The sequence below is a fragment of the Electrophorus electricus genome, chromosome 5 (assembly GCF_013358815.1).
Source record: "Electrophorus electricus isolate fEleEle1 chromosome 5, fEleEle1.pri, whole genome shotgun sequence".
Classification (NCBI taxonomy): domain Eukaryota; kingdom Metazoa; phylum Chordata; class Actinopteri; order Gymnotiformes; family Gymnotidae; genus Electrophorus; species Electrophorus electricus.
The window spans coordinates 7,899,211-7,924,013 of NC_049539.1; the positions used below are offsets into that span (position 1 = coordinate 7,899,211).

Sequence of the window (24,803 nt, forward strand, 5' to 3'; positions counted from 1 at the left end):
CCCCGTGCTCTGAACAACACCCATCTTTCTGGCAGCTCAACATCCTCCCGATGGCTGAACCTCTCTGTCCCGCTCCGCCTTGCTTTGGATTTAGTGGGTAAGGAACAGTGGAACCTCACACAGCTTCCCCAGTGTGTCTGCCCAGGCTGTAAGTGTGATCCATGATAATTGGGTGGGAGGCCATGTGATAAATACACATTGTGTCAACTCAGCCCTCGAGATATCTATAAAATGAGATTATTGACAGGATTATCAAGGAAGGGGAAATTGCAAATAATAGCTCAGGTTTGGCCTTCAACACCAGGGTGCAATGCTCATATCGGATATACTTTTCAGAGCCACCTTCACAGATTTGGATGTTTATTTACACACATTATAGATATAACACAGGCCCAAAGAAACAAAAATGTAATGTGACTGCTTATCTAACCAAAGCTACAGTTCTTCCCCTCTCTCACCCTTTTTTATTTCTCACAAAGGCCAGAGTCTAAACACAAGTTCTACCTCAGGTCATCCAAACCGCCATTTGCATAACAACCGAAACATCCTTCTATAGACACAGTTATAGACGCTTCTATATTTACAGCCGTGAAGGGCAGCTCCATTATCTCTAACAGCTGGCGCTCAGGGTGACAGCAGAGGCCACCTTTGAAGGCACGGCACTGGGCCCAGTCTATTCTGAGCCTGCTGAAAGCATCTGAGTGGCTGAGCAAAGGTGTCTGTGTTGCTGAAAACCTGCAGAGCAGAGGCCCCCTCTGAGTCGGTATTCCAACGGCCGAGGAGACAGATGTGCTTCCAGTATCATCGTCCTCCTTTACTAGACTGAGAGCCAGCTTCTCCCCATGGGTTCCAGAACTTCCATCAGACAGGACTGGAGCTGAGCATGGACCCCTCCATGTTATTCTGCCTTGTTTCCCTCTCACCATAAGGCCCCCAACATAAAGAGGCAGCATTGCTTCGGCTAGGGTCTGACCCATGAGCCTAGACTGGGGCCAGACAGCGACTGTGTCCCCACTGTAGTGCTTTCACTTAGTCCAAATGCCACGCCTCTCTCACCTGTACGCCGCACTTCTACAGACTAGGTGCTCTAGATGGCATGTTTTTTTCCAGAAGCATTAGCACATTCAAGATAACATTGTACTTGTCTTATAAACTCTTTTGTCTATAAACTCATGGGTTATCAGCTTATCATCTAAGTGCTGCTCCTTCAAGTATGTGTATGTGTATGTGTGCGTGTTTGCTTTTTTCTATATGTATTAGGGTAAAATTTAGGAACCTACCTTCTTTACATCAATATTTTCTGCAGAGACTTGAACTATTTTACACATCACAAAAGAGTTTATCCTGCCCCATGTTATGTATTTGCCTGATCTGTACCCTGTCCTTAACTGCCACCTACATCTACAGTTTAAGATGCCTGTGTAATACAAATGCAGTGTATAGAGTGTAATATGTGCTCAGATCTGTATGGACTGTTTTATGACTGCATGCAGGTGTATTTCAAACTTTGTCATTTGAAGGTCAGGAGAAGATTTTAAGAGATTTTGACAGATTTGTCAGACAATGCTATTGCAGACTGAATTTTGAATTACTATGGCTTATATAGAAATGTGACCAGAATCTGAACATTATAGATTTACTCATACCATTTTCAATTAGGAAGCACATAAATATGAAGTGTCATCTCCATTTTATTAGTTTTAGGATGCCACATAGGGTGAAATACTGTATAATCTTATTAAATATACACTAAATATGTGTTTTAGCCATTTCATCTCAAGTATGCCTACGAGGTTTAATTACATTTAGGACACAATCCTCTGTTTATTTAGCTGAAGATAAGCACAAAGTTAACTAAGTGGTTAATTAAGTTTGGTATTCTCTCTTTCTCTCTCTCTCTCTCTCACTCACTCACTCACTCACACACACACACACACACACACACACACACACACACACACACACACACGTGTACATGTACATGCACACACATACACAGATGCCTTTGTTGACTGTGAAATGGACAGTGAGTCCTTGCAGGTTGGTGAGGCCCTCTTGCGCGTGTGTGTGTGTGTGTGTGTGTGTGTGTGTGTGTGTGTGTGTGTGTGTGTGTGTGTGTGCGCAGTACTCAGCTGGAGTCTGAAGGGCTATCTCACCCTGCAGACTGTATCAGACAGCAGCATGCAGTGAGTGCTGTGTGCGTCTGTTGTCTAGTTACTCAGTGAGAGTAAACAGTGAGACAGACCACACTGTTCTTCCAGTTAAACACAGAACTCAAATCAGCTAAAAAGGAATCCACAATTACCACAACACAGTTCCAGGTGCTGAGCATAAGTTTAATCGACCTGGCATTGGGTGAAAGGTCATGCCCCACTTGGGGGCAGAGCCCATGACCTGGGTCAGGGAAGTGAGCATCATGGATGGTTGTGTTAGGAGGGGATTTGTAGGACATAACACACGCAGCTCAACTCATCAACCTGGACACAAACTTATGCTGTTTATGCTGTCCAAACTCATGCTGTTGACTTTCAGACAGGGTAAATCTGGCAGGTAGTGATGGCAGTCAGTGCTAATAACATCAAAGTCATGGGTTTGATTCCCAGGGAGTACATGTACTGTCATATAAATATGATAAATATGAAAGTTGCTCTGGATAAGGGAGTTTGTCAAATTATGTACATGTAAGATTTTGTCATGTGGTAATGCAGGGCTACCCCTCTGTGATATAGCAGGATTGTTCCACTGTGATATAATGTGGATGTTCCAAATGTGATGTGGCAGGAGTGAGCCAATGGTGACATAGTGGGGATGTTTCACTGTGATATAGCGAGCATGTTCCATTTTGATGCAACAGGAGAGTTCTAGTATGATTTTAGTAATGCTGTTCTACTGTGATGTAGAAGGGATTTCACACTGTGATATAGGGGCTTTTCCACCATGATGTTTTGGTACAGTCTGGTTTTCTGACAGTCATCAATTCCTGTAGACTTCTGCTGAAGAAAATAATAATAAGAAGAAAATGCTGTGTGCGCTTGTGTTTGTGTGTGAGTGAAATGTGAATAACCAAGTCCTGCCTACATGGTGACATTAATGGCAGAGAGAGGAAGAGCTGGACAGACTGGGCGACACACTCCAGATGTTGTCATCCTGAAGACCTGCTCTTTTCTGCCCTCCACATTTCTCCTTACCTGCTGCTAGAGGAGGTTGCTGAAAGAATATTACTTTCTTCAGTATGTGTGGGGAGGCAGCCTTTTCTCAGTGTACTGCTATATATCATCTTTCCTATGGAAACATATTTCCAGCATTCAGGTGTAGTCTCTGTGAGTGGCTCAATAGTTATCACGATGCCTTCGATGGTGTTTTTTCATCCACAGAACCTCTGCTTTCTTTTAAGAACTGTCTGCACATGTGTCACTTCTGAGCTCACTGTCATTATCAGGGAGTCTTCTGCTGTGAATCTTGCTCAATGTTTTACCCTCCCCTTATCAGCCAGTTAAAGTGGAAACCCAAGAACATCTCTGCTTTACACTTGGCAAGGACAGGTGAGAGAGTGAGACAGAAACACTTCTCAAACTGCTGCACCTGGATTTGACTGCAGGAGAAGAACTCACTGCCAGTTAGCTCACGTTCAAGCAGAGCACCAAGACAATCACAGGATCTGATGAAAGAGTCCTGGCGGGACTGATGACCAATATCAATCATGCTGCGAACATAGATTATGAAGCAAATTGCTCAGATGATTTGTGTTAAGGGTTATCAATGGGGCTTCGGCAAACTCTCCAGGTCTGGAAGATCACTGTGTAACGCAATCTCTCAGGCTTGTCTACGAGCACCACTTCTGTTTCCATTCTCAACATGCTGCCAGAAAGATCAGCAATGCAGTTATCTCATATCTCATTATGGCCAGACATTAAGGTAAATCGTTATGGTGAAGGTTGGTGGAACTCCTCCCCCTGGGCTCTGCTGTGGGAGGTGGGAGAGAAAGGTGTGGGAGGGGATGCTGGGAAATGCAGTGTGAACTCTGTTGGCACGGGGATCCAGTGAGGTGTGAAATAAGCATGATCAAGCCATGCACACTGTGCTGGCTCATGGCTGTGTCTTTAGTGGAGGCATTAAGTGGGAAGACACGGCTCTCGGGCCACGTTCTTGGCCTGATCTTTCTGGTTCCAGAGTTCTTGGGTTTAGCATACAGTAGGTTCCATATGGGTATGTTGGTATACCAAGCTTAAAGTAGCAGTATAATGGAAGAGGACAAGCTAATGGCAATGCAGAGGTCTTTTATATTAAATGTCTTGTCCAGTAACCACAGATTTTAAGATGTTGAATGTGATGTTAACCATAGTCACCCAGGAAACTCCTATCTATTTGATGTCCATGGATAAAAAAAAAAAAAAAAGAGACTGACTTGAACACAATGAAGTTGGGTTTATAGAGTACTGCTGTTCTTGGCATGGTGCCAGGCACTTTTAACACAAATCATTCTTCTTTTTTTTTCTTTTTTTTTTTTTTAAGGGTGGGGTTGTGTTTGTTAGCTATTCCATCACAGCTAACAAACACAAAGACTAGAAACTGAAGGGATCAAGGTCATAAAACGTTTTAGATTCATAAATAAACATTTTGGACATACAAACTACGAGTTTGGCACTGAGGGTTTTCGTGTGCTAGAAATTTAAATACATTTACATATTTTACGGATACAGAATAGAGTGTTTTTTGTTTTACTGTTTTACATACATGTGTTTTTGACTTGCATTTTTATGTGAGGTGCTATATAAACAAATAAAAGCTCATTGTTCCTTTTACCACTCTTCCTCCCTCTCTCTCTCTCTCTCTCTCTCTCTCTCGCTCCCCTTCTCCCTCTCCTCTGTCCACACAGCCTCTGGGGTGTCCTCTCCACCCACCACTCCATCCCAGGTGACCAAACAGCCAGCTCTGGAGGCTGGCCGCTCTGAGCCTGTGCATCAGGAGGAACGGCTGCGCTCCTTCTCTTCCCCCCCGGAAACAGGCCAGCAGCCCTGCTTGCTGTCCGCCAAGCCCTCCCTGACCCCCTCATCAGCCCCCATCTCTACCTCACGCACGGTGAGGGCCCACGGCAGCTCCTTGCTTCACAGCGTGAGCGGCAGGCGTTTTTTTGGCTGTATTTCTTCAAGTTTACATTAAGCCTAACCTAAGTTATTGAGAAATGATCCACATCTTATCTTGGCAGATTAGAAATGGGCCAGGAGACTGTAGACTGGAAGGACTTGGTTAGGATTCACTGATTCACTATGGATTCAGTATGATGCCTTTGAAGACAATTCACTGCAGAGCAAGACAGGGTTGCTTTAGAAACACGCGTGCTCTAGCTGTTGGCCTTTACTGAATGCCCTTCACAGATAGTGTGACATGAGTAGCAGCATTGTAGCTATATGGGCAGAATGATAAAAAGCCATTGTGCCTGGGTCCTTTTTAATCAGTCAGTATGAGAGGACTGTAACAAGTTATGGAAATAAGAAAATGAAAACCTCACATGCACAGAAGAACAAGATCAAAGAAACAACAAATTGTAAAATTACTTTTCAATTCAGTAATGACCTTGGAATATACTGTGCGGATATAGGCTATCTTGCAAGTTATCTAGAACACTTCTAGGCAGTGTCTGTGCTTGCTGGCTGAGCTAAAAGGTTCCTCGAATCTCAGGTCTTTGTTAGGCTCAGGCCATAGTCCACTTATCATGTTCATAAGCCAAAATCAATATAGCAGACACCATCTGGCATGCTGTTTTACTAGCCTCCTGCCTGGTAATCGAAGCAGGGATTCAGGGCTGCTCTCATCAGATGTGTCATCTGCTTGCCTAACACAGCACAGTCCGAGTGTACTCGTCACATATTCACCTCACTCTCTCTTGAACTTATACACATACACACGCACATACAAACTCATTATCTCCACTATCAATGATTATCTCAATATTGCTTTTTAATACCAGCAAAAACTCCCCTCATATCAAAACCCTTCCAGTAATGAGGGTTGTTTTTTTTATTCTGGGTCAGTTAGCACGATGAAGGACCTCTGTACTACTACATCTTTAACTACAGTACATCGCAGTTACTCCTGGAATCGTCTTCATATCTTCTTCTTTAACAAAGAAGTTGTGTGTGTGTGTGTGTGTGTGTGTGTGTGTGTGTGTGTGTGTGTGTGTGTGTGTGTGTGTGTGTGTGTGTGTGTGTGTGTGTGTGTGTGTGTGTGTGTGTGTGTGTGTGTGTGTGTGTGTGTGAAAGAGATGTGTACTTCACATCTTTTAGTTACTCCCCTGGAATTAGCAGCAGTATAACATGCAGCAACAGATAGTATACTAAAATCATAGAAATCATAGAAATAAATCTAAAGAAGTATGAGTATAAAAATCTATAGACTCTAAAAAGGATTGCAAAAGTACCAGATGAGATGAGATTGAGGGCATATGTATGTACAGATTTATTGAAGTTGTATAGACTTACTCAAAATGTCCTGCCAATGTACTGAAATATACAGGTGTACTTCAATGACCAGTGCAGCTGAAATTATGTACAGACAGCACACTCAAACATCAGTGCTATGCAAACAAGCAAGATACAGACCACTGGATGAGAAAATATGGCAGTGATGGTAACAGAAATAATAATTAGTGAATGCAATTTTCCAGCAAAGCCTGAAGAATGGTCCAGGTGAAGAAATGAACTGTCTGTTCGCATTAGTTGGATGAGGCAATTGTCTGCTCATATTAGATAGATGAGGTGTTATAAAGTCCCCTCTGCAGAGGAAGTGCACACTCACCCAGGCAGGAGGGGCCTGCTTCCCCCCGTTCTCCATTGTGCACTGGTTGCTGCACTGAGGGGGTGTGCCGTGGAGATCGGTTGCTCATGACGACAGAGCTTGGCCAGCACTCTCCTCTCCATCAGCCTCTACATTGGGTCCAGTCTGAGCCCCAGGGCTGAACCAGACTTCCTGATGATTGAGTCTGTTAATGTTTCTTGTGGAGATTCTGTTGCCTCGGTCACAGCAGCACAAGGGATGGCACTCAACGCTTACTGACTTATAGAACCTATAAAGCAGATTGCCCAGTATGCCGAAGGACCTCTGAGGTGGCTCTGTCCTTTCTTTAACAGACCGCCTGTATTCCTGCACACCCCAACCTCTAGGATTGGAGGAGTCTTTGCCTTCCTACAGTCCACTACCATCTCTGTTGTCTTCATAGTGTTGAATTAGAGATGGTTGAGCTGACAACACTCCACAAAGGTGTCAGTCAGGCTCCTGTATCTCCTCCCCCACCCCCCCACTAATACACACCACAATAGCTGTCATCTGAGAACTTTTTCAGATGATGCATCTCAGAGACGTTCCCTGAAGTCATAAGTATAGAACACGAAAAGGGAGTCAGACCAATCTCCCGACGAGCACCAGCATTACTTTTGATGTGCTTGGGCACAAGCTTCATAGCTGGACATACTGAGGTCTGTGTAGACCATGATGCAGGACACCACAGAACGCACATCTGTGCAGCTCTTAGCTTATCCCTCAGAGGTGTGGCTGAATAGTGTTAAAGGAGCTTGAAAGGTCAAAGAACATAACTCTGGTGGTGTTACCAGTCTTCACTCTTCACATGGAGTAGGCTCTGTGTAGCATGTAGATATCCATATCCTCCACCCAAACATGTGGCCAATAGGCAACCTGTAGAAGATAAGATCTGTGTTATTCTGTTATTATTCTGTGTTCATGTGTTCTTAGGTGGCTGAGAACTAGTCTTTCCAGTTTCAGATGTGAAGTTCCACATTTGTAGTCATTCAGCTCCACTGGGATCTTTTTCAAACAAAACTAGCCTTGGCACCCTCTCTAGGCTCAGGCTCATGTTGTAGATATACTGTAGCACTCCACAGAGCTGGTCCGCACAGGCCTTCAGCACTTTAGAGCTGACGCAATCAGGACTTGCTGCTTTCCCTGCACGTAGTGTCCTTAATTCTGTCCACTCCTGATCAGCTGTGATGGGCATGAGGGGGGGGAGAAGCAGAGGAGGATCCTTATTACAGAGTGGGAGTGGATTTGAAGAGCCAGTAGAGGTAATGTTAAGGTGAGGTGCCTTGGGAGTTGGATAAGTGAAGGATCCTTGGGCAAGTCTGTTGAAGAGCGTGATTCATTTGTCCTTCCCAAAGTTTAACTCTCACTTTGTCTCCTGCTAAGATAATATCCTACCACACCTAGTGAGTCATTCCAATGGAATTTGATCTTACTCTGCATTATTTTGATACTACCACTACCAAATGCTGCACTGGGAAGTTGCTAATTAAAACAATGAGTCACTAAACCTCAGCACCCTTTGCAATTTTAAGAATGGGCATCTTCATGAGAAATGCATACAAAGGGAGTTGATTTATGTGGCATGATCCTTGATATATCAGGCTTCTTACTGTGATGGCAAAACAGCAAATGTAATTTAATGCAATTTTAGGTTGTCCTTGGGAACCTGAAATTCTAATCAGTGAGTATAGATTCATATACTATTAAGCTAAATAATTACATATTTAAATAATTCAATTATTTTGTTATGCTTTAATGACTTCAAAACAAAGGATCATCTATATGCATTTTTCATAGCCTACTATGGTTAATCCATCTTTCCTTATTTTATGTAAACCTAAAATAATGTTTGATCATGTGGTTTGCTTAAATTTCTCATATCACAGGTAGAATGTTCCAGGTTTGTGTCCATGTCGTCACATCCCTGTAGTTGGCTGATTTGCTAGAAAAAAAATAGTTTATATGTGAAATATACCACATTTTTCTAAATACAAGAGCTGAGCACAGTCATGGCAGTGTTTCTCCTGAAAACTAGTTACAGGTGCCCGTTATCTCTACTGCTTGGCCAGAATGCCCACTGGCAGGCTTTAAAGTCTAAACTACTGAATGATTACAGAATGCCTTGTGCTGGAAAGCACTATGTTCAGTTTATCAATTAGTATTTTCCTAGCCACAACCTTTGACATCTAATGTGTATCACAAAAGTATAGTCATGCATCCTTATACAGATTATACACATACTTTGCCCTACCTTTCTGACACAGCATCAAACCTGCTGAGCACAAGAACCAGTGGGGCATGTAATAAATGCAACTAAGCCCTGTGCAATCTACAGTACGGGGCCTTGGCTCTGAGTTTGCTATGGAGCTCACTTGCGCTCTCTCTCTCTTATTAGAAATGACTGAAAGAAAAATAAATATGTTCTATTTGTCTCCATGAGTGTGGAGAACAAAGGATGATTTACACAATGTAAGACCACCGCACTTTAAATATCCTATTATCAGAAACGTTTATGAAAACATTTATAAAATGAGTAGTGATTATTTAAAGTACTCCGTTTCGTTACTATAGGTAACTAGGTATAGGTAACAACTATAAGTAAAAAAAAAAAAAGTATTTAAAAACACAATTGAACACGTTTTAAATTTTAAAAAAGCTTTTTAAAAGTTTGTTTGTTATATGAAGACTACATGCTTATCTAAAATCCGACAGGGTTTTTAACGTCACAAAAGGATCTTTAGACCTATCCCATCAGAGGACAAAACTGCCCTTCCCTTTTGCCTTGTTAAACTACTCAAAGTAAGTCTTTCCCACTCACTTGAATATTTTTTTCTTATTATTTTTTAAAGCTACCTGGGTAATGGTCTCTTCATTAGTACGAAGAGTAAAGCACACCTAGTGCTGCATGGCTTTTGTGCAAGATAACACCTGCATTTTCCTGCACATTCTACTTACACAGCGTAGGGGGCATCTTGTAAACCTAAACAATAAGACTAAACGTACAACTATTCTGCTCTGGTTTTTCAGCCGATCTTTTGTCAGAACCTATCGTTATCTACTGTCACTGTCAGCTATTACTCACTAGATGTCCCAATATGGTAAAAAGAAGACTTCCTGCTTAGACCTAGCATGATCTTTCAGCTGCTGAAAAGCAATTGTAATTGTGGTTTGTAAATACTTGGTAAGCTGTAGTGATGTTATGAAATATTTGACATCAAGTAGAAATTTCTCTCCGCCTGCATGAAAGGTGCACTGACATTTTAACTGAACCATCAACTGCGTCGACTAATTACCAGTGGCTTACCTTGTACCATTTACATTACTGTATTTCTAATAAATGAGAGCAAACGAAATGGCAACTAGGCTAATTCAAAACAGCCATGAAGGAGCCACTGGTTCATTACGGCGGCTGCAGCAGACTGGGCCACTCCATTTTAAATCGGCGAGGGGGTGGTTCTCCGAGACTCATTTACCGTGGACGCCTGAGCGAGGCCAGTTAAACGGTCTCCGTGCAAGGGCTTAAACCAAGTCTAATAAAAAAATGCGTTAATAGTTTAGCTTAGTATTTTCCGCGTTTCCTTTAATGTTTCATTCTGCAGTGGCTGTAGGTTAGCTACATGGGCAAGGGTGCTGGAACAGCTAGGTAAAGACGAGTGACAGTCGCGAGTGGATCTACTGCAGCTTGAAAGCACTGCTACACCAGAGCTCTGCTTCCTAAAGCGAGCGGAGCACACACACGTCGTGGTGCTGTCTACTGGATCTTTTATTTAACCCTGACCAGCAGCCGGCGGGCTGCCAACTTCCGACTGCACCGGTCTCTGCCTTATTAACCCAGCTCTGTGTGTGTGTGTGGTAAGCGAGGGGCGGGAGAGCCGGAGACTTCCAGCGTGTTCTTGACTGTCCCCTTCGTCTCGTCCACAGGTTCCCGGTTTATCTGGAGGCATGCTGGAGAAACTTGATATCGATGATGAAGGTAAGCGTGTTAAACATCCACCCGGTACTTTTTAACGTTTTGTTTATAAACGACGCTTTCGGCCTTTCGTGTCATGCAAACTTGCGATGCGGGTTTCTCTCTGGCTAGGCGTCATTCTACCCCCATAGTGTCTTTCAGCATTCTGTGCTCTTGCCATGTTGACCGTGCCCTAGCCGATTTAATCCCTCTACATTTAATTCCTCTTTTGGAGTAAGTAACTGCTCTCCTAAATGTAGGGTATGGCGTTAGACCGTATCGTGCATTTCAGTCCCATTCATGCAAACTTGCGATGCGGGTTTCCCTTTGCTGGTTAGGCGTCGCTCTTTTTAGGCACGATCTTATGAGCAAGAGTTTGGATTTCGGCTCAGATGGACCGGCAACGGCCGTTAAGTGAGAAACCTGAGGTAACACAGCTAGCGGCATCATTCGTCACTTGGTAACTGTTGTAGCAGTGCATGGTTGTCGGAACGAGGAAAAGCGTAATGCCCGGCTAACCTCGCACCTTGCAGCGCAACATCTTGACGTCTTACAAACTTGCTATTGCATTCTAATAATAAAAAAAAAAATGAGCTGTGCTCTGTAACGTGGACATATAAGCCCAGCTAGTTAAAAGTATTCTCCTTGTAAGACGTAGCACATCCAACGCAGTTGGACACACGTTGACACACTTGCGCCTCCTCCAGAAAGGAGCGAACAGGGAGTATTTGTGTGGATTGGTGTGTGTGACCACCCCCCACCCCCGGAACTGTTTAGAGGGGACATCTACCTCGAGTCGCCGAATGTTTCCGTTTCTTCACTTTTCCCTCTCGATGTGGGTGCGTCTGAGGCGCGCTTGCTATTCTTTAACAGGTTTTTCTTGTCCCATTTTAGACTGTTAGCTTTTAGTGCATGAATTAAACAGCTCACGTCCCTTTTAAAGAGCTTTTGGCTATTAAGAAAAATATTTAAAACTGAGATCTGAAACGGTAGGCGTCATCCCTGTTCCTGGATCTTTAATTTCCTGCAAAGTTCAGTTTGTGTCTGACCCGTCCAATTAAGCGTGTAGGTGGGTCTCCACCAGTGCCCAACTAGCCAAAAATGTTTAGAGCCTTTCCATGAATTTATGCTTGAATACAGTAACACAGCAGAAAGTTAAAACATGCAGGGGTGTCATTTGCATGTTACATTGTAGACGTGTTTTGGAAGTTATCAGCGAGTTTAAATTCTTGAAATAAAAATCTAAAAATTGTTAATTTCTTCTATTTGCTTAGTGGGCAGTGCCCAAATGTTTCATATAATATTTTTGATGATTGTTCTGTTCTCACTAGCATGTTAGCAGAAACCAGAGGTCATAGTTCCTTCATTGTCTATTGATATGGTGTTCTTTTTAAGTTACTGTCGCATGCAAAACCTCGTTAAAGTAGTCAGAAGTACTATATTCTCTTGTGACATTCAGTTAATTGTTAATTTTGCTAGGTGATCTTTAATACCATGTTGTAATAGGTTATAAAAAGGTGTACTGTCAGTTTCCTAAATTCTCACTGCAACTTGATACTTTTTACTATGCATATAAGTAACATATGCCTTTGACTCTGAGGAGAGTCACTTCCAAGTTGCTGACTTAATTTCGCCCTGAATGGGCACCTGGGATTTCTAACCTTCTGAATAGTTCAGCAAAAATGATCCTCAAAGAGCAGGTTCTAAATTTGGCAGAAAGCACTTTCACATTTTGCGCATTTGGCAGGTGCACTTATCCAGAGTTGCTTACGATTTCAGTCATGTTGCAGAGGTAGGCACATGTAGTGTTGGGAGTCTTGCCCAAGGACTCTTTATTGGTATAGCATCAAGCACTTGTGCGGGTAGGGATTGAACCCCAGTGCCCTGCAGAGGTAGGTGGTGTTGCACACTATACCACCTAGTTTTAGCTTGTTTACTTTCTCCCTACATGGTGGACTGCATATGGAAGAAGTAAATTACTTACAGCCACTATAGTGCACTAAATGTCAAGTGACGGGGGAGAGGGTCACTTCAGATTCCTTGTTAGAAGTTTCGAGAGCAAAAGAGACGTACAACCTCAGGAGAACACCCTTCTAGTGAACAGGCAGGAACGTTCCCTGAGGCAGTACCAGTGACTGCACATACTGCAGTCTTTGTAAATTCATCAGCCAGCAACCAGGCTGTGCTGTCCTTAAAGACAGCACTGGGGATTGACCGAGGTGAGGCTAGCCATCCTTGAAAAAGCATGTACTCTGTGGAATTGCTTTTTACGTTGGTCTGCCTTTTGTAAGCATTGTACAGTGTTCTGAACTGGAAGGTGGTCATAGTTTCCACTGAGCCTCTATAATCGACCACTGTCTTTGTTGCAGCTTGAAAATCCAGGCTCTAAACGAGGCCATGTGTAGAGGCATGCAGAGAGGCAGCGGCGTCTTTTCGAAAGCTTTACGTTCTGAGACGGGCCCACAAAAGTTGTTACTGATGTTTTGAAGAGACAAACAAAAAGAAGAATATGTGTTCAGGGGGAGAAGCAGAACCAGCTATGGTACACTGGTTTTCAGATGCTGTTAAAGCATAGTCCATCTAGGAACAAAGGGACCATTCTGTAGTAATTCAGTGGACATTTGCCAGAACGTCATGCCTCTGTGGTAAATCCAGGCTACTTGCATTGGCCAATTGTTTAGGCTATTTTGAGAATTCTATTATGTGGTGCCGATTTTGCTTAGAGGGATGAAGAGAGAATTTCACAGTTCTGTATATTACAATGGGAATGCACCATTTGTAGGATGTCCTGGTTGATGGATACTTCTTATGTCAAGACACCGAATGTGTTGACAGGCCAGTCTATGCCAACCCAAAATGTTTATCTTAAAACTGTAATTAGAAGCTGCGCCCTTTTTAAACTGGCTTGCTTTCCATGAGCTAATCTCAGAAAGATTTGATAAGTTTGAGTGCTGAGTTCCTTTAAACGCAACTGATCTTGAGTTGTGGCACTGTCAGATTGGCGCACACACAACTTCAGTAGAAAGTTTAGTTATTGTTTTCTCAAATGTGTATGGTAGCGGATTGCATATAAATTAGTAACTTCGCCTCCATGCTAAGAGCGTGTACTTTTGAAGCTCTTGTTTAAGAGTAGCAGGTAGCGGCAAATCATAGTGGGTAATATGCTTAATGTTCATTAATGTAAAGGAAAAACCATTAGTGCTAAGTCAATAGAAAATGCTTCAGACAGTAATTGTTGCTTCTCATTTTGACCGCAACCTTTAACACAGTCTGTAGACACAGATGAGTAGCTAGGATGTGGTTGGAACAGCATCAAATACACAGACTAAACCCAAGCCAACTGAACAAGTCCCCAAGCCAGACGCAGCCTGCACTGGTTTCTTTACTGTTTATTATATATGGATTCCTTTCGGCAAGTTTGGCTGGTGAAAAGATGTGTGCATGTGCTCTGATGGAGGCAGGAATAAACTTTTCGAATAGGTTCATTATTGGCCGTCCAGCCTCCGGCATCTCATTGGCTCAGCGAGGAGACGTGGGCTGTCGGTCACCACAGGCCGGAGGCTGCCTGATGGACAGGGTTTGGCAGCGCTCGTGTGGTAGACTTTGGCCCAGGACATCAAGCAGCTCCTCAGAGGAGCCAGCCGGGCAGTCTGGGCGCCCAGCGAAGGAGCACCACTGGCCCCCCGAGTCCTAACCCTTTCCAGCCACACAACAGACGGCCTTGTTGTCTGGACACATCCCAGGAAACTGCTTAGGCTCTGGGAGTGTCGCTGTAGGAATTGCCATGGCAACTGGCATTGCAGTGTGTGGATGGAGTAGAATGGAGACAGAGAGTCGGGCTTTGATGGGCTCTTTTCACACGTTGATTTGCCACACATGCAATGCTGTATCAAACCCTGCTTCGCTGTGCTGTGTAGCCATCGTGTGCTTTTTCTCTTCTTGGAAGCTTTTATCTTTGTGGAAAAAGGCTCAGGTGCTGGTGATGGTCTGTTTCAAACCACTTTAGCAGTGTACTTGCTGCAGCTAGGGGCATAGTGGCTTAGTGTGTTAATAATCCATGGTGTTTTAGTCTTTTTTTTTTTATTTTTTTTTTTAAACTTGGTAAGTCTCCAGCACTAACTTTTTTGCCTGCAATTTAAGTGTAGGAAATTGGGGCTTAGATGAACAAAGTTTCTTCAATGGGGGATTTACTTTAAATTACTTCAAAAGGAAAGCTACAGTGTATTTAAATTTATGCCGGGCTTTGTCCATTTCTTTGCAGTTGTTGAAGAGTCCGAGAGTGATATTTATATGCGCTTTATGAAGTCACACAAGTGCTACGACATTGTCCCAACTAGCTCCAAGCTCGTGGTCTTTGACACAACGCTGCAAGTAAGTGCTGTTTCACCACAGATGTTCTCTCAACCTGCTATGATGTCTGTGTCCAGTGTTTTTTGTCGTGACCTGCATGACCCTTATTCCTTAAAATCTGTTTGCATTCAGTCTCAAATCAGGAAGGTAATTATAGGTGCAATACAGAAGCACATTTGTTACAAAGGCATGCTAAACCCTCTTTGATGCCGATGACAGGAATGGATGCATGATGAAGCCTGGAGTCGGTGGGGTGTAGTGTTGTTTGCAGTGTGTGTAGGACCTTTAATCTTGCAATAAATGCAGGCTATTTGGATTATAACATTTTATAGCACTCATCTCTTCTCTCATTACTTCACTAAGTGAAGGACATAAGCTGTGACTCCAGTATATCCAAAAAGGTTTGCAGCACCACAGCGTGAAAACGTGAAATGTGAAATTAGTAATTTGCCAGTTGACGTGGTACGTTTGCTCCCACGAATTTTCAATCTGATGGCCGGTTAGTTGTATGATGGTGATATATGGTGACTATTAACTTGATCGCTCGGTGGAAAGGGGATATCTTCTTCAAGGATGTCTGCGTTTTTAAGTTGCATTACAAGAATTTTGTATCAAATTTAATTAAGCGTATAAATCCTGCCACCTGTGCTTTTTTTGAAATCCTCACTTTATCATGCCAGCTATATCGGCTCAGTGTGTGAGGGAGACCTCAGGGTGGTGCATCTCCACCCACTCTCCCAGCCACCTCTTTGAACACCTCTCTGGCAAGACCTTAAGGGGCACGTGCAATTAAAACACTGGGAATGTTAATCAGTGGCAGCGTGCTCTTTAACCCTTCCTTTCCCTGTGGTGCTGGAGTCACAAAGCCTGGCTGTGCTCTTGGAGCAAAAGAGCAGCAAAACCCAAAACTCTCCCACTAGCTTCTTGCATCATTTGAATTGTGGCTTTGTGAGTCAAATTAATTTGCAGAGTGTGTTCCCTTCCCTCTTCACTTTTTTTGATTTTCCCACAATGATGTCATAACCACTTTTGCTGGAATGTTTGCTGTGTGTACTCGGAACCGTTCAGCTCTGCAGTGGGAAAAGGTACATGGTATAACTCATTTGTTCATACCAAAAGTACATCCAGCTAGGTCTCCTGGCAATGGACTACAGCTGGCACAACTGGGACTTGAACCTGCAGCTCATCCCAGATGTAGAACACACCTCTGAGTGGCAGTATAACCAATCTCTTTTTTTCCTTAAACACTTTGAACCATAGCTTTTAAATGATATACATTCCCATAGTTATCGTCACCAGGTTTGTGATCTGTTCTTGTTTTCTTCCTGTATCTAGAAGGTGTGTGTGTGTGTGTGTGTGTGTGGGGTGATATGGGTGTGAGTTCACATGGCCAGTAGGGTTATTACTCTACTGTCAGTGTGAGCACACATTTGATGGCTAAGAGATGAATGGGTCTCCCTTCGGCACTGATCTCCCAAAGCGCTGCAGTGGTGATCGGTATGAACTGCCGCAGCAGCGCAATTACGTGTCCACTCACTGACTCACTGCAGTGGTATGCTGGCTGGCAGCAAAGGGACGGAACCAGATCATCTCCCGGCATCCGGGAGTTTCCGTTTGAGGAGGAGGCCCAGGGGCATGTCATTATGTCCCCGGCTGTGGCTCCATTAAAGTTTAATACTCAAAGATTGAGCTCTTAACAGTATCCGAGAGGAGGCGGATCACTTAAGAGAGTTGTGAGATGCTACAGATAATGTCTTGTTTGTGGCCAGTCTGTGTTCTTCAGTAGTATCTGGAAGAAATGGCCTTTCCGTACCATTTTTGCATTCAGTACTAGTGATGGTTCAGCTTGTTCTGTAAGACTTTAGGCTGAATACATTGAATGTGTGTAGGTTTGTGTGCCATTCACCTCTGACTGCAAGAAATGCGTGCTGGCATGGTGTATATACATTTTAATTCAAAATGTAAATATTTTTCATAAGAATAATCCTATTTTGGTTGGCCAGTGGGGGCTGGAAAAATCATACATGGTACAATGTGGTTTTGGAACTCCTTTTAGAATTTTTTTTCATAAACTATTTATTGGCAAATTTAAGTATTTTATAAATGACTACATTTGGGTCTTGCTGCAGTTTATCATGGAAAGATAAGCTAGGAGTTGTTGCAGTGTGTAGTCCTTTACTGTTTAAATTATTCTTTCATTCTTGATGCAAATGCAGTACTATCGAGCGTTAGTGTAAACAGTGGATACAGCACCCTCTGTCTGTCGCTTCACACATCTGCTGCAGATACAGGAACAGGTGGGAGACGTATTGTGACTGACTGGTTTTTCTCCCGTTTTCTCAGGTTAAGAAGGCCTTTTTTGCCTTGGTGGCCAACGGAGTCCGAGCTGCCCCCCTGTGGGAGTCGAAGAAGCAGAGCTTTGTGGGTGAGTGCTCCTGTGAGACGCCATATTGGTCATGAGCTCCTAGTGGCCGTTGCGTTGTAAATCATGGCATGGTGACCTTCACCCTCACGTAAGACCTGCTGCTATGAAAATCTTCAGCTCAGTCCCATGAGTGCAGCACGAGCAGTTGCGATGTGGAAAGGTAATGCCAGTGTGTTGATGCCTGTACAGGTTCCCGTGAGATATAAGCCACTGACTACATGTTGACTTGCACATGCTTGTTGAAGCCGGTTGCAGACTTTGATATGGTCCTAGTCTTGGTTTGCTCTCTTGTGCATTGAAGTGCCGGCTGGAGTCCTGTGCTGCTGGCATGCCCTCTGTGAACCCATGGTTGCCTTCGAGCTGAGATTCGTGTAGTCTGCCTGAGATTACAGTAACCTGCAACCTCTTAAAGGCCATTTGGAAAGTGCTCAGAATATAATTAAAAAATATAAATAAGTTTTTCTAAGATTTGTCCAGGGATTTGTACCTTCTGGCAATATATTGGTCTTTAAAATCTCATTTCTGCAATCTGCTGAAGACTGTCGTCACACCTGCAGCCTTGGGCTTCAATGTTCTTGTTTAATGCTGTGCTTCCTAAACTGAACCCAATAAATGGATCAATCCATATGTATTGCGCATGCACATATTCGTGCTGCCCTCATGGCAGCAAAGTGTGGTATATCGTCCCGCCCCCCCGCCCCGCTCTGTACAGCCATGCCAGTACTCGCCCATAGGACAACAGCAGTGGGAGTGGGTCCAGGCTGGCAGCTGGAGCGGCTGGTGTGACTGTCTGTCACCAACAATCCCCTCCCACTGCCAGGGGAACAAGGCAAATGGGCATGCTGAAAGAAGGATTGCCAGCAGCATTGCAGAGATGAAAGTTTGTCATTAAAAAAAAACAAAAAAACAAACGCAACAGGCACGGTGCATATCGACCCTGCTGTGTGGGCGGAGAGAGGGGTAGGGCTGGAGCCTTCAGCCGAACACGGGGAGAATGGACGCAAGAACCAGGGTGGCCCTCGGTGCAGTGCCATCCCGCTAGGTCTGCCTTGGTCCTTCGATGCGATCTCCGGTATCGCGGAGATGCTGCACGCGGTCGGCACGGCTCGGCTCTGACGGCTCAGTGCTGTTGGCTCGGTGCGTCACCTCTTGCTGCAGGGAGTTGATGCACCGGAAAAATGAGGAGTTCCGTGTGTGAGCTAACACATGAAGGCCCTCTTTGTCCTTCTCCACCAAGCCGAAGGCCTGTGCACACACGCACGCATGCACACAGTCACCCGTGTGTGCTTCAGGGCATAGTGACAGACTGCATTATGTAACTAGCCTGCATTAGCTCACTTGGAGGGACAGAACTGTGTTTCTCAATAGCAGGTGGCATATTGGCAGGTGTTACGGATGCGCTCTGATGCATCGCTGTTAAAAACCTAATGAATCTTTCATCCTTCCCCCAACTCTTAAACAAATAAAATCCCTTCAGTCATTAAGGCTCATGTAAATGTGGAGTGTAGATACTTTGGCCTGTCTTGCCCACCAGAGAGATGGGAGTCTCTTGTTTGGGGCAGGTTACCCCCCCGGAGGTAACCTGTCCCAAACAAGACTTCAGTCACGTGTGGGAGAGAGACAGGTGTGGAGGGGCTCTTCAGAATGGCAGGTGTAGGTGAGGTTTAATTAAATGAGTCCCCGAATGCCCTCTTCTCTCGGGAGACGTGCAGCAGCCTAAGCGCACTGTAGGGCATGCCTGGGGTGCTGAGCTTATCAGACTGCAGAAGCAGCATGACTAAGACTTTACCGCAATATGGTAAGCGCTGGGGTCTTTTTGGAGAGGGACGCTCCAGATACTGTAAACCCGGAGCTCCAGGTCTCTCCCTCTCTCCCTCCCTGCTGCTGGACAGGCTGTAGTGCCGACTGCTGGAGCGATCCGTGCTAGGCCGCTGAGAGCATCCGTGCTGGGCACCACGGGCTGACACTGCTACTACGTGCAGTTCTGCACGACAGTCCTTGCAATGATGAATGCACTGATGTCAGTTATCTGAGAATGATCTGAAGCCGATAATAAGCCATCACCGTTTTGGGTATTAATGTGTCAATACCTATAGAGTACCCATAATATGCATGCAACATTGGGTAGAATGTGGTAATTGGGTGGTGTTTAGTCCTGCGGAATCAATCATGTTTTATTATGATCAAGACTCTGCTCTTGTCGGCAGCGGTTTCCCCACATCTGAAATTTCCACCCATGCTAGCTGTGCTGCACGCCGTTGTGTGCGGCCGATCCCCAGAAAGCTGCAGTGCGTGAGCACAGCTTGGATATTAGACCCTGCAGACGCTGCATTTCTGTGTAGTGCGTCAGCACTTGCTCCTCTGTGCGTGCGCACACTTATACTAGGCAGCGTCCATGGAGTTGTCCTCCGGGTACACGCTGGAGCCGGCAGCCTCAAAGACCTCCCTGTGCTCCAGGCAGAGAGAACACCTCATTACAGGGCCGTGTGTGTGCCTGCCTCTCCATCCAAAAATGTTTTGTTTTTTCTTTTTTCACAGGAATGCTAACCATCACAGATTTCATCAACATTCTTCACAGATACTACAAGTCACCCATGGTATGTGCACCCTACCACTGCTCCTGAATAGAGTTTGAGTTTGACTCACTGAAATTCCGTGAGGTTGTCAGTAATTAACTTGGTGCACCATCTGAAGGAACAGGGCAGCGCGTGGGTGTGAGCAGTTAACCCTCGTCCTCTGTACCTGTAGACATATGGCTGCACTACTGCTCCGGTTTTGCCTGGACATTGGTACATAGTTCTTGTTCATGATTAGGCATGAAGGAGGCTTGTGTTGCTCACGAATGTTTGAGCCTGAAGACCCTTTCGCACTTTAAAATCTGCGATTAACGTCATAGAGGGGAAAACCAAAGTAATACAGAATGGAGGTCATGCAAGCCTTAGCATCCTTCCTCGTGCATATTAATGAGGTGAGGAAGCGGGTGCGTCGTCTTTGTTCTACAGAGACAGGAAGTGGAGTGTAGCAATGGACAGAACAGTGGAAGTTGCTCCGGGGTTCAGTTAATTAAAGGTTGCATGTTGCTCACATGTAGTGTGCATACACCCCCGACCACCATCTGTCTGTGGTGACTGTGTTCGAGTGCTGGAACCCTTAACTTTCTGTTTACATCTACTGCCCTCTCTGGTCATTATCGCACCAAGCCAGCGAGGCCACACACACACAGACAGAGGTGTATGCGCATGGCCTGGCGCTCCTCATCAGCGACACCCAGTGGGGCCCCCTCTCTCGCCGTGGCTATGTTTAGACCTGTCCTCTTAGACGGACTGTTGCATCACGCTGCCGCGCTGGCTCCTAATGGCCGTCCCCAGCAGGCGAGCTGCTCGTTAGGTCACACGTCTCTCAGCTTTCTCTCCAATTAGCTTTGCTCCCCCCCCACCCCCGTCTCCCCTGAGAGAAGCTCACGGGGCTCGCGGCTGCTGCTGGGCCCAGCCTGGTTTTGTGCAGCTTGATGGATGCGGCCATCTCAATACTTCTCTGCTTGCTGAGTGAATGCTGGGTTCTAGTTGGCCTCCCAAAGTTTCTGACACTTGCGCATTTGCTCTGGTTTCAGGTGCAAATCTATGAACTAGAGGAGCACAAGATTGAGACATGGAGAGGTAAATAAAAATTTCTGCCCCCCCCTTTTTTGGTGGAGTCCTCTCTTCTGACTGGGCTGAAAGTGTTTTTGTTTGTTTCAACAGAGCTCTATTTACAAGAAACATTTAAACCTTTAGTCAACATATCCCCAGATGCAAGGTAGGCCATTTGAGCAAGTTGTTTTGTTTTCTGTGCAAACCTAATCACTTCTGGGGGTTTTATTTTATTAATTTTTTGTTTTTTCCGCTCAGACTTATACTTTTTTTTCTTTTCTCCATTATGCTGTTTTTATTTTAAGAGAATAAAGTACTAGTTGGATGTGCTGGTATTTGGAAATTGTTTTGCCGCTGGAAGACGATAAATTCTCATGTCTATCGATTGTACTCTGCCAGAGGAATCCAGAAAATAAATTTGTGGGCTACAAGTTGAACGCCTGTCATGTTGCAGTGTGGAGTTGGGACGCAATTAAATACACTGTACCATCACGCAAAGACTGATGCTGACACAGGAAGGCTTTCTCTCTGTATCATTGTGTTAAAATTGCAGTCTTGTAACCAAAGCTTTCAGTGTTGTTAGACACGTAACCAAACAAGATGCATGTTTGTGTCTGCGTGTGATTTATATATATCTATCTTCATCCACTTGTGGTGATTCGTTTAATGCGATATTCTATCAATTCTGCTCTCCTCCAGGTGGATGTGGGGTGTGCATGTGTCAGCAGTTTTCTTGTGGACCTGTCTAGTGTGCGCTCGCGCGCACTTTCGCAGTTAATAATGGTTAAAATTGTTGCGTCTTCAAAAATTCCATGTGAATTTTTTTTTTTTTTTTTTTTTTTTTTTTCTTTCCCTCTCTCTCTACAAACTAGGCAGCCTGCCTATATTTCAGTGCACTAAATAATTCAGTGATAATCCTCTAAAATTCATAATGAACATGACTCATTAATGCACTTCCTCCTGCTGTAAAAATCAGAAGCAAATTGACTCTGATTTCAGGGCAGCTCTGCCCTCTTCATTTTAGTGTCTCTGAGGGCAGAGGCTTCTGAATCGGCACCAAAAGCAGACGCCCATGTGGCTGCCTTAACACGGGACTCCGATTATCTCTGCTGTTCCACTGTGTTGTAGGCCATCTGCCAACACTTTGGTTTTGTGTGTGTGGCAGCATATTTGATGCTGTATATTCACTGATCAAGAACAAGATCCACCGACTGCCTGTCATTGACCCTGTCAGTGGAAATGCACTTTACATCCTCACGCACAAAAGGATCCTCAAATTCCTTCAACTCTTTGTAAGTATGGCGTTGGGCTTCTCTGCCTTTCCTCTGCAGGATTCAGTGAACATTTTTTTTATAATAAATTGGAAGATTCTAGGTGAGTAATTGAGCTGTACAGATATTCAAAACTGTAGTAAAGTACAATTTCCACAGAACTGGAATGTTTTGGACAATGGTCCTTCATCCTGAAGGATGTCTGTCCAAAACAATGTTGAGTATCTTAAATTTGACTGAAAACGGCTCACTACGTGCTGTTATCTTGGCTTGTGTGCATGAAGGCTAACTGGATTTTATTGAAGGTGAAGGTTTCTATTGTCATCCCATATAAGGTAGTTTTACTTCCACATAAGAAGGGTTGGTGCCGGTAGAATATGGAGATGGAGGGGTCTGGGGCTGCAGACAGGGTGTGGAAGACTCATCCGTGGACAAGACTGGATTAATATGATCCATCAGCTTGCTCTCATCTGGCTGTTCTTACACAATACTAATCTCTTAGCTTTTCTGACCAAACTGTTAATGAAATCAGAAGAATCTAATATGGAAAAATAAGACTTTATGAAGGATTGTTTTGGATTAAGCTCGGGCTTAAATTCATCAAAGGCAAAGGATGTGGCAGTGCCTTTGTTCATCAGGGAATGTGCTCAGAATGTAAGTCTGCACTTGTTAACTTCAGCAGGATAGTGATGTTTCTTTGAGGCTCACCACACTTCAGAAAGACATTTCTGATCTTTAGCTTGCACCTAGCTTTTGGAAGCTCTGAGTGGGCTTTGTCCTGGACAGGTATGTGAGATGCCAAAGCCAGCCTTCATGAAGCAGACCCTGGAGGAGCTGGGTGTCGGCACTTACAGTGACATCGCCTTCATCCACCCAGACACGGCCATCATCAAAGCCCTGAGCATCTTCGTGGAGAGGAGGGTGTCTGCGCTGCCCGTCGTGGATGAGTCTGGTAAGGGCGGAGTGCACAGTGCGTGGGCAGTGGTCCTAGTCACTTATTGCAAATGCTACAATGCATCTGCTCAACACCATTTGTTTCTTACTGTAAATTAGGGTTTTGTTTTCTTCACAGGAAAGGTTGTGGATATATATTCCAAGTTTGATGTCATTGTAAGTAACGTTACTTTCTTTATGAGGGCAGGAACGGTCTAACCGAAGTGGGTCGAGGCTGATGAGCTATGTACTCTGTCTCTGCTCTATGTAGAATCTTGCTGCTGAGAAGACCTACAATAACCTGGACATTAGCGTGACTCAGGCCCTCATGCACCGCTCGCAGTACTTCGAAGGGGTCATGAAGTGCAACAGGCTAGAAACGCTGGAGACTATAGTGGACAGAATAGTCAAAGCTGAGGTGAGATCCTGGGAGAGACGCACGCATAGACAGTGTCCGATGATGATGATTAAAGCTGAGGTTAGCTCAAGGTTGCGAAGAATGCATGCACACTTCCATATCGGACTTGCACAATCCAAATTCACAAAGTGCTTTTGTGTATAATCTCCAAGCAGAGTTACTGAATTTAAATCGGCAACGACCCCGTGAAACTTTCCCATTGAAGCTTGGCATGTGCGACTGAGAACTGTGAGGAGCCTTCTGCCTGCTCTCTCTCCCGTTCAGGTACACAGGCTGGTGGTAGTGGATGAGAACGCCTGCATCGTGGGCATCGTGTCCCTGTCGGACATCCTGCAGGCCCTGGTGCTCACGCCAGCAGGTATAGACGCACTGCATTGCTAACAGCTCCTCCCTGTTCATGGACCCCGCCCTCTTCCTCCCTCCCCTCCCACGTGCAGGTATTGCTCCCTCGCCCGGCTGGTCGGCCAAAGCACAGAATTGCTGCACGCCACTGGGAAGTGTGGGTTTTAGTCACTGGAATTTAACACTCACTTGCTGTGTTGGGTTTGTTTGAGCGCTACTAAACAATCGTTCTGGTTTAATCAGATCCCGGCTATTCAGTTAAGGGCCCAATATCGACACGTTTTGGGATAAACTTGCAAAGAACCACTTGGCTTCACCAATTGGAATTATTTCATGGATTGTGGTTATTGGGAATAGATGTGGAACTCTGCACAGTTGGAGAAAAACTTCCAGGACTGGATTTTGGCTTCAGGGTCTGCAATACAAGGCTCTCAACTAAACGGCCCCATGTCTAACAGTCCTACATGTATGCTATTTTGATGCCAGCATAGGAATGTGTGCGCATGCAGAGGTGTGTGTTTGGTGTGCCATTTCAACACAAACTGAGGAGGAGAAGGAGAATTAATGAGGAGAGGGGACTCAGGTCTTTCTCCTGATGCTTACCATACAGCACAGCTCCCCTCACTCTAGACAGGCTTGGCTGGATGGATGCTGTGTGGCTTCTTATCGGTCC

General features: G+C 44.6%; 1 protein-coding gene across 11 annotated transcripts in view; it reads left to right on the top strand.

Moving 5' to 3' along the window:
* The window catches only part of prkag2a (protein kinase, AMP-activated, gamma 2 non-catalytic subunit a), a 51,744-nt gene that overhangs the window by 22,686 nt on the left and 4,255 nt on the right, over positions 1 to 24,803 (top strand). For 5 of the 11 annotated variants that reach the window (XM_035525920.1, XM_035525922.1, XM_035525924.1 and 2 more), the window contains 12 exons: positions 4,877 to 5,112; positions 10,735 to 10,786; positions 15,024 to 15,133; positions 17,456 to 17,537; positions 20,076 to 20,134; positions 21,148 to 21,193; positions 21,278 to 21,332; positions 22,332 to 22,458; positions 23,224 to 23,389; positions 23,510 to 23,547; positions 23,642 to 23,788; positions 24,053 to 24,146. In XM_035525920.1, the coding sequence (XP_035381813.1) occupies positions 4,877 to 5,112; positions 10,735 to 10,786; positions 15,024 to 15,133; positions 17,456 to 17,537; positions 20,076 to 20,134; positions 21,148 to 21,193; positions 21,278 to 21,332; positions 22,332 to 22,458; positions 23,224 to 23,389; positions 23,510 to 23,547; positions 23,642 to 23,788; positions 24,053 to 24,146 (1,212 nt within the window). Of the gene's footprint in view, positions 1 to 4,876; positions 5,113 to 8,475; positions 8,495 to 10,274; positions 10,628 to 10,734; positions 10,787 to 15,023; positions 15,134 to 17,455; positions 17,538 to 20,075; positions 20,135 to 21,147; positions 21,194 to 21,277; positions 21,333 to 22,331; positions 22,459 to 23,223; positions 23,390 to 23,509; positions 23,548 to 23,641; positions 23,789 to 24,052; positions 24,226 to 24,803 lie in introns of those variants that run through there. The other 6 variants (XM_035525921.1, XM_027004330.2, XR_004775976.1 and 3 more) reach the window with 5 other exon arrangements.